The sequence below is a fragment of the Sinocyclocheilus anshuiensis genome, unplaced genomic scaffold (assembly GCF_001515605.1).
Source record: "Sinocyclocheilus anshuiensis isolate Anshui unplaced genomic scaffold, SAMN03320099.WGS_v1.1 scaffold1534, whole genome shotgun sequence".
Lineage (NCBI taxonomy): Eukaryota > Metazoa > Chordata > Actinopteri > Cypriniformes > Cyprinidae > Sinocyclocheilus > Sinocyclocheilus anshuiensis.
In genome coordinates this window covers 394092-403478 of record NW_015544232.1, presented here as the reverse complement: position 1 = coordinate 403478, position 9387 = coordinate 394092, and the positions used below count along the sequence as shown (strand labels likewise).

Here is a 9387-nt window from a genome sequence, read left to right as displayed (position 1 = left end):
GGCAATTAAAGACGTAATCAAACAGACGATGAACACTATTAACAGCAATTATTATATGATGCAATCAAACTTATAGCAAAATGTGGTAGTTCTGTATGTTGTTTCAAGGTTGGCATCATCTGAGGTCCTCTGGGGGGTTGGCATCATCTCTTCTCAGGTGTTCTGGATCCAGACTTGAAGCTTGTGTAAATCCTAGTTACCACCGTGGCAAAAACAGAGAAACAAATAGAGACATAATTAGCGTAGCTGCTGTTCCAATCAAGCAAAATTGATTTGTGTAACCCAAACTAAAGAATAATAATGTGCATTTGATCAGATATAACTGCAGTACAAGATTATGAGATGCATTATTTGAATGCTTGGCCAAAGAGATGTGTCTTTAATCTAGACACAGTTCGGTGAGTTCCATCACGATATATACGTCATTCAAGCCGACCAATCAGGTTGTGAACGTATCACTATGCAGCGTCCTGGAGATGTTGTCCGACATGAGTTCCGCTCCGACTCTGCTGGGGTGCAGGCCATCAGCGCGAAAAAGCCTCGGACGCTCCCAGAAAAGATTCCAATTATTAATAAAGAGCCGCGAAGCGGTTCCGGGTGGAGATCTCGAAGACCGGCGGTGGAGGAGGGGGAGAGGTCGTCGCCCGGGACCTGGCTCGCGTCTTCCGCTGTGGGGGCACCCAGGGTCCGTGGTGTCCCGGCGCCGGAGTGCAGGACATCTGGGAAGATCGCGTCCTGGGTGCACCGGGCCTGTGCAGAGAAACACTCGGAGTAGAGGTGGTGGGAGAGTTAGCTGCGGGCTGTATACTTACCTCGGACTTGTGAGCGTCAGCCTGGGATGTTTCCAGCGCGGCTCTCCGCTCTCTCAGCTGGGTCTGCCTCTCCACCAGGTCGCGGATCTGCTTCTCCATGGCCTCCAGCTCGAGCTGCACCGAATGCAGCTCGAACGTGTCCTCACCTGCACACAAAGGTAGACACACATCCGCCATTAAAGCAAGTAACAGCAAGTAAAACAATGGTAATGTGTGTGAATAGAGTATTAGCAATGTAAGCGTGATTAGCGGCAACCACGCTGGCGATGCTAACGGGCTATATGCTAATAGCGGACTCGGGAAATCAAAATAGAACTAGTGATAAGGCGCTCTGATTGTTTTTGTTGTAGAATACAATAGGGGATATAGTCACACGTTATAGAAACGAAAATGATGGTGTATAAAATTGATTTTAAGATAAAAAAATAGACGATAAAGAATTAACTTGACGGAGCTCAAACTCAAAACACACGGCAGCAACAAACAGGAAGTCAAAGGTTTATTTAAAATAATCTCAGATGTATTAAGCGAGGTACGAAGAACGGGCCCCTGGTCCTCATGTGCTTTCCTCCCTATTTATTGTGCTCTCTGCTCTTTTGTCTTTGCCAGTTTGTTGTGAGTGAATGTGTGTTGTGCTAGTTTCAGCCACTCTAGTCAAGTTTAGTCTTTGTTAATTTCTAAGTATTTTCTTGTTAAAGTCTTGGTCTTTATTTCTTTTGATTTAGTCGTTTTTCAAGTCTAGTCTTTAACTCTAGTCTTTTACTTTTTGTTTTGTTAACATTCTTTTCCTTTTATTATTTGTTTTGTTACTTTAATTTTTCAGCTCTCTATTCTTTTTTGCTTAAGGTTTTTCATTCCCCATCTTGATTGTGTTCCTGTTGAGTCTTGTCCTGTTCGGTGGTCCTGTTCTGTATGTAGTGTTTCCCCATTCTAGTCCTGCCCTGCCGCCTGTGGTTCCCTGCCCACTGGTTCCCTCTTCCTGGCAGCCAGACTGGTTCAGATTTAGTGTTCAAGTAACAGATCTCTACTTCCTTGTGCCTCGCCTGGTCTTCACCACTATCAGCCTGGTCCTGCCACCTCATCTGCAGTTGTCTAACCTGTTGTCATCCAGGGCTGGTTCCAGCAGTCATCCACCGCTGTCCTGTCATCGTTTCCTGTATCCCCTGTTGTTGGACTCTGTTTCACGCCACCCTTGTGGCTTGTCTGTTTTGTTAATAAACCCAATCATTGTTCATCTGCGTTTGGGTCCTCACTCATAGATCCTGACAGGTAATTTACTCACCCCCATGTCATCCAAGATGTTCACGTCTTTCTTTCTTCAGTCGCAAAGAAATCAAGATTTTTGAGGAAAACGTTCCAGAATTTTTCCCCATGTAATGGACTTCAATGGTGGCCAAATTGAAATACAAGTTTTTATTTTTTTTAGTTTTGAAAAAATCTTTTTGTTAGATAAAACCCCTATTCCTCGGCTGGGATTGTGTACAGTAGAGTCATTTGAAGCTGCAATGAAACTCCAATTTGGACCTTCAACCTGTTGGCCACCATTTAAGCTCATTATATGGAGAAAACTTCTTGTAATGTTTTCCTCAAAAACCTTAATTTCTTTGCGACTGAAGACAGAAATATATGAACATCTTGGATGACATGGGCTTATCTAGCGAAATGATCAGTCATTTTCTTCAAAAAATAAAAAATTATGGCCACCATTGAAGACCATTATATGGAGAAAAATCCTGTAATGTTTTCCTCAAAAACCTTAATTTCTTTGCGACTGAAGACAGAAATATATGAACATCTTGGATGACATGGTGGTGAGTAAATTATCAGAAAGTTTTTTTTTTTTTCTGGAAGTGAGCTAATCCTTTAATTCTATAAAACCTAATGCCATTTTAAATGTAATTTAAGCTTTTTATTACACAGTTACATCCAAGTAATTATCTATCAATTAATGTAACTTTATATACAGTACTAAATCATAGTGAGACACATAGCATACAAATGGCCTTTAGATCATTGTTAACCTTGCACCTTTTGATAGTGTGCTGGCAGGTTATAATGGCACCATCTTTGCCTATGGCCAGACTGGAAGTGGGAAGACCTTTACAATCACTGGAGGTGCAGAGCACTACAATGATCGAGGGATCATCCCCAGAACTCTTTCGTACCTTTATCAGCATTTCAGCAAGGTCAGTAGACATTTTCATTATATTTCTGAAAAAAATAGAATATATGTATTCAGCAAAAAAAACAAATTTTGATGAAGTAATCTAGGCTAGAATCAAGATTTAGCTGGTGAACTGTTTTGATCTTCCCTGGTATACCTTGTTTAGTTAGTTGTATATCTGTTTGCAGGACAGCAGCATGATCTATACAACCCACATATCTTACCTGGAAATCTACAATGAGACTGGCTATGATCTACTGAATCCCCAACATGAGGCATCTCATCTGGAGGACTTACCGTAAGTCTTTGTTTTAACCCTAACTAATTGAATCAGTATTTCAGATCTGTAATAATCAGTAATAATTTTCCAATATGGCCACATTCATATACTAGTCTTTTCCACTTCATTTTAATTCCTCTGGTGTCTCTTTCTTTGCTCTGTTTACATTTAACTCAAGACCTGGGGCCCGTTCTTCTTACCTCGCTTAATACAAGTCAAGTCAAGTCAAGTCTGCTTTATTGTCAATTCTTCCATGGAGCTGGGAGGGATGTATACAGCAACGAGCAGTATGGCTGTATATTCCCTCGGTAGATAGAACGGCCGGCACTTAATAATCATAAACTCCACCAGGGGTGAGCAGTGTTTGCAGACCACAACAGCATCGCGGCACCACGCGTCATTGATGTAAACACAAAGCCCGCCGCCGCGGGTCTGATCTCATACATCTGAGATGATTTGAAAGATTCCAGATCTAGTAATCGTGATAATTGATCTCTGGCTAATTTGGTTCTTCAAACTAATTTGCGGATCTGATTAAAATATCTGGATTAAGTTGTCTAAGATTACTTCGTGTTCCCCGTAAAGGGCAGATGTATCGATACCCGAAACCACGATCAGCAATGCAGCGATTGGCTGCAAGACAGCAACGTAATGATATCATATAATTAAAAAAGACACCTGACGAAAAGCTTGACAGATTTCTGGACCTTTATAAGGAAACAGCCAAGTGAACAAAACTACATAAATGTTATAATAGATAAATGAAATGTGCACTGTTTTTATTTTATTTATTTTATATTTTTTACATGATTCCCAATTATTTATATTTACGATTACTAGTATTTGTACAGGCTTTACATTTTTAGTTCAGTGTTGTAATTAGCAATTCATGTAATGTTATCTTTGAAGCAGATTTGTTATGTGACAGTATTAAAGTTTCTTAAGGGTCAAGATCAAGTTTTCTGCATCCCCTGCACTCCATCAAGCCACTCCCATAATAGCTGTCAGCACTCAAATTAATGCACGACTCAGATTAACTGTACAGCATGTGTGTAAAGACTCGAATACAATTATAAAGTTATTATGTTATGAGGAATAAATCTTTCAATGAGTAAAACTGGCTGTGTCTATAGTATTATAGATTACACAACATTATAATATTATTTTCAAATAAATTTTTAAATTATTATTATTTTAAATGATGTCCCCGGATTAGTAGGGTACTCTTGTAATAAGGTAGCAGTGGCTGGGATAGATTTTAAATATCAGTTCCACTTAAAAAGATGCAATCTAATCCTGTTTACATGAAATAAGCCTGCTCCCGAGCAGGTTTAAGCTTACGGACCTGTTGCTATGACAGCAAGTCCAGGATGAGCTTCGAAGAACCAAATAATCCAAGATCATGCCAAATCGTCAACAATCAAATCCAGCTAACTGCGTTAGCGACGTACGAAGAACGGGCCCCAGGAGTCCCACAAATTGCACACTTCTGAAAATAGACTGTGCCCACTTTTGACCACACAAGCTAAACTTTCAAGGAGCAATGACACTTAAAATCCACTGTCCCTATTACAAGCAGTATCACTTATCACTTTCTTTCTATTGTTATCTCTCTCTCTCTGTATCCATATCTTTGTTCATATTTCTTTCTATGCCATTCAAAACAAAAGATGTCAATGGTATAAAATTAGAATGTCCAGCAGGCTAACTGAGCCGTTGTCCAATTGAGCTGTAATGTTGTAATTTCATGTTAGAGTTGATAACAAAACTTTAAATATTTATTTCAGATGTATCTATCTGGCATCCATCTCTAATTCATTTTTAATTCAATGATTAAGGAACCATGGGTGCTTGAATATTTTTTCCAATAGGATTGCTTACTTCATGTTGTTTTTCTTGTAGTTTATCACTTAGCCTGATATCAGTTCTTGTCACATCAGATGTCTTAGTTTTTGTTGTGACTCAGACACTTACATTAAATAATAATTTTAGAACCATCTGGTTCTATTCTGACTTCATGCTCTAATGAATGTTCAGGATTCAATACAAGTTTTAAGATCTGCTGACAGTATGTCAGATATGTTGTTTATAGAGCTCAAAACCTTTATTATACCAAAAGGCAAGGACAGTATACTCAATAATGTAAACATAAGTGCAGGCATAACAGAAAAAGACAGTTTTCCTGTCCACCTACAGCAGTTATGATGTATGTGCATGTGTACAGTATTTCTCTGCAATCTATTGTTAAACAGCTGATGTTCATTGATTTGATGATTGACTACTTCCCTCACTCACTTTATATTTTGTTTGCTAACATTCTTAACATTTTGTCATTGACTTAGGAAGGTGACAATCATGGAAGATCCAGACCAGAACATTCACCTCAAGAACCTGTCATTGCAACAGTCAGCCAATGAAGAGGAAGCTTTGGATTTGCTATTTTTAGGAGACACTAATCGTATGATCGCAGAGGTGAGGACATCAGTTTGTATGTAAAGGTTGATTTTGCTCTCTATTAGCGTACTACTCTGGCCATGTTCTCATAGTCAGTGTTTAGGATTGACAAGTATTTTTGTAAGAAATATTTTTAAGAAAATTGTTTTTCACCTTTTTTTCCTCACCTTTTTCACCATATTTTCAATCTCACAAAGGGTGTACAACATTTCTGCACATTTACTTATTTGATATGTTTAAACCTATAACAGCAATTTGTATCCATCCATTTTTCAAATCGCTTGTCCTATATAGGGTAATAATGGCAATTATGGAACAAAAATAAAAAGATATAGGTACAAGAAAAACATGTATTGGGATCTCATTTAACAACAAGAAAAGAACAACAAAATATCTATTTATTTCTGCACTTTAAAGTTAACAAAAAAGAGGAAGAAAAAGCAACAAAGACAAAAAACAAATAGACCGTAAATTAGTTGTCATGCAGCTTGTCAGCAAAATTGCTTTTAAAAGTTAATAGATTTGCCTGAAATTTTTGATTTAAAGGATTGATTATGCAAAATGTTATAGAGTCTATTATAGAATACTATTGTCACTCCTTTGCATGACTGAATGTGTATGAAAATAACCGTTGCTGTATACTTAAACATTTACACTTAGCCATCTATTAGCATCTTCAAAAAAAAGTTTTTTAGAGGTACTGAATAGTACCAGAAAATAGAGGTTTACAAATGCATCTTTGTTCAAAGTGACTGATTGATGTTGCCTTTTACAAAGCTCATCGGTCTGAAAAGCGAGGTGTGCTCTGATTGCGTGTTTAAACGAGGCGTTTTAGGAGGGCGTGGACAAGTCTTAACTTTTATAAAGAATATCTCTTTGGATTTGAGACTTTAGTCTTTGCAACTTTACAGATCTTCTTTATGCACCAAGAGCTTGTAACACTCCAAAGAGAAAGGAAACATTTAAATTGCATCATATGACCCCTTTAAAAAAAAAGGGCTATTATCAGGCAAGATAAATATTGGAGCAGCTTTGGTTGCTTGGCAATAGTGCAGTGGTTCTCAAACTTTTTTGGTCGCGCCCCCCTTTTAAACCTATAAAAAAATCTGGAGCTCCCTTTCCCGAATCCCCATCCCACCTCAGACTACCAAATTCACTAAACATTATGAAAAATTAATGCTTTTTTGGGAAAAAAACGCCTGCATCACTTGAAACATTGAAAAATAGCAGAGAGAATAACTGTTGTTATTATTATTATTATTCTGTTATTCATTTATTTATTGTGGGTTTCATGCTGTCCGCTAAGGCATAGGACACACACAGGCGTTCCTCCTCACCAACGACATTAGACGTGTTTACACCAGACGCGAGCGGCAAAATACAGTAGAACCCATTATAATCAGTGACGCTGTGTACACACGACACGCCAAATCCCTGACAGTGTGGGCGTGCCCCACACTTTGAGAACCACTGCAATAGAGGTTGCATTGTTTCTTCTTGATAGGTGACTTTTCTGTGTTGGCCTTTGCTTGAATATGCTGCAGCTGGCAGGCATGACAGATCCACCATCGTCGCTGCCAGGGTTGTGTACGTACGTTTGGGGCAGAGTTCTCAAAATAGGGGCGAGTTCCTGTTAGGGTATGGGCATATTTGTTGTGGTGCTTTCAAATATCAACATCGTTTGGCAAAAATCGCCTAGTGCACCTTTAAATGAATATAAGGCAGAGATTGCATCTGTTAGGTCTCAGTATTTTTCACAGATAATTGTAAATAATCAAAGTAATCCCAGACAATTGTTTCATGTCATTAACAAATTGTTGAAAGGCAACAGTTCTTCCAGCACACCCATTGCACCTAATCTCTGTGATAGGTTTTTTGATTATTTCAGTTCTAAGATCGACAAGGCACGAAGCTGTATGACTATTACATCTGGTGCAGCGGAACCTGCGCTCAGCACCGCTCAATTCTCTGGTGCCCCTCTTTCAAATTTCTCCACACTTGATTTAATCTCTCTGGGCAAAAAAGTTTCAGAAATGAAGGCTGCCACCTCCATTGTTGATCCTGTTCCAACCTGTTTATTTAAAGCAAGTTTTGCCTGTGTGGGCACTGTTGTTTTGAATATTGTTAATGACTCCCTGTGCTCTGGTGTTGTGCCAGCAGCTTTCAAAATTGCAGCGGTTACTCTTATGCCCAAAAAAGACAAACTTTGATCTGGACAATCTAAATAATTACCATCCCATTTCAAATCTTCCCTTTTTAGCCAAAAGTCTTGAGAGAACAGGGGCATCTCAACTGAATACCCACCTTACACTTATCAATTTATTTGAGCCTTTTCAATCTGGCTTCCGCAAGTTTCATAGCACCAAAACAGCATTAGTGAAAGTTACTAATGATTTGTTACTTGCTACGGACTCTGACTCTTCTTGATCTCAGTGCGGCCTTTGACACACTTGATAATTTTCTTTTACTCACTCGGATGAAATCTGTGTATGGCATTACTAACTTTTGAGAACTGGATGTGGTAGGCTAGAGTTTTTGCTACAAAATGATGTGAAAATTATCCTGCTCACTCATTCACACAAAACAATATATTGATTTAACTTTTGTAAGACATGTTTTGTGTTAGAAAGGTCGTATGTGAGGGAGTGACAATGGCCATGAATATTTATGTGATAGGCACCTGAAAGACAAAGGGCCCTCCCCTAATGGCCCATCAGAGTGACTGTGAGGCAGGTAAGAAAGAATGTGAGGAGACTAAAATAATGGGGGTTTTGATTATTTGTATTTTATTTACAGCACAGTATAATCAAAATATACACAGTGAAGGTCAAAGACACATTATTGAGCACACTGATCTAAACACAGAGACTTGAACACACCTTTGTGCCATTCCTGAAACCGATCCTGTTCAACTGTTGAAACAAGTAAACCATACCTGATATTTCCAATCTGTTTGCTGCTGCTTTCCATGAATTCAAGAAAAAAACAGCCCCATCATCAGTAGTCATGGAACTTATTGTGATTGTAGCTCCGTGTAGCTCCACTTTTCTGTTGAATCTCTATCTTACTGTCACTCTCTGTTGTTTAAAGTGATAAAATATAACTTAATTCCCACCTTATTTCTGATATTATATATCAGACTAATCTGATTAATTTGATTGTTCGCTTTTATTCTAAAACTGCGAGTGCAGCGCACTAGCATTCATTTATGGAAGCATATAGGTAGCGAAATTCAATTTAAAATGCAATGAGTAATAAATTGAAAAAGCTCCCACCTGTATATGACTAAACAAAATAACATGTAGTTTACTTGAGGTTCTGTTATAAATGTGTTTATCAGAAACATTAATTTAAATTAATTAATTATAGAAAAAATTGTTTTATTTATCATTATTGTAATGCTTGTAATGTCCACTGCATATTGCATTTTAAATTGAATTTCGCTACCTATATGCTTCCATATTCATTAGCCGGTTAGCTTGTTATTTGCATTTCCATTCGTGTCTATTGGCGTTTTCCTTCTTTTTTTTTCTCTCGCTCCATTTCTTTTCTCGATACGGCTTTGGATGCGACTAGCTCAGGGAGTCCTGTACATTGTTCGGTTCCGGTTACAGAGCCTCCGCAGCAGGGTGACTGTGAGGTGGCATAGTCGCGGGTCTAAACACCGCTCTTCCGTG

General features: G+C 38.5%; 1 protein-coding gene across 1 annotated transcript in view; it reads left to right on the top strand.

Annotated features, from left to right (window-relative positions):
* Positions 1 to 9387, top strand: part of kif6 (kinesin family member 6) — a 185736-nt gene that overhangs the window by 52600 nt on the left and 123749 nt on the right. The window contains exons 4-6 of the mRNA XM_016498319.1: positions 2851 to 2998; positions 3165 to 3274; positions 5599 to 5728. Of these exons, the coding sequence (XP_016353805.1) occupies positions 2851 to 2998; positions 3165 to 3274; positions 5599 to 5728 (388 nt within the window). The remainder of the gene's footprint in view (positions 1 to 2850; positions 2999 to 3164; positions 3275 to 5598; positions 5729 to 9387) is intronic.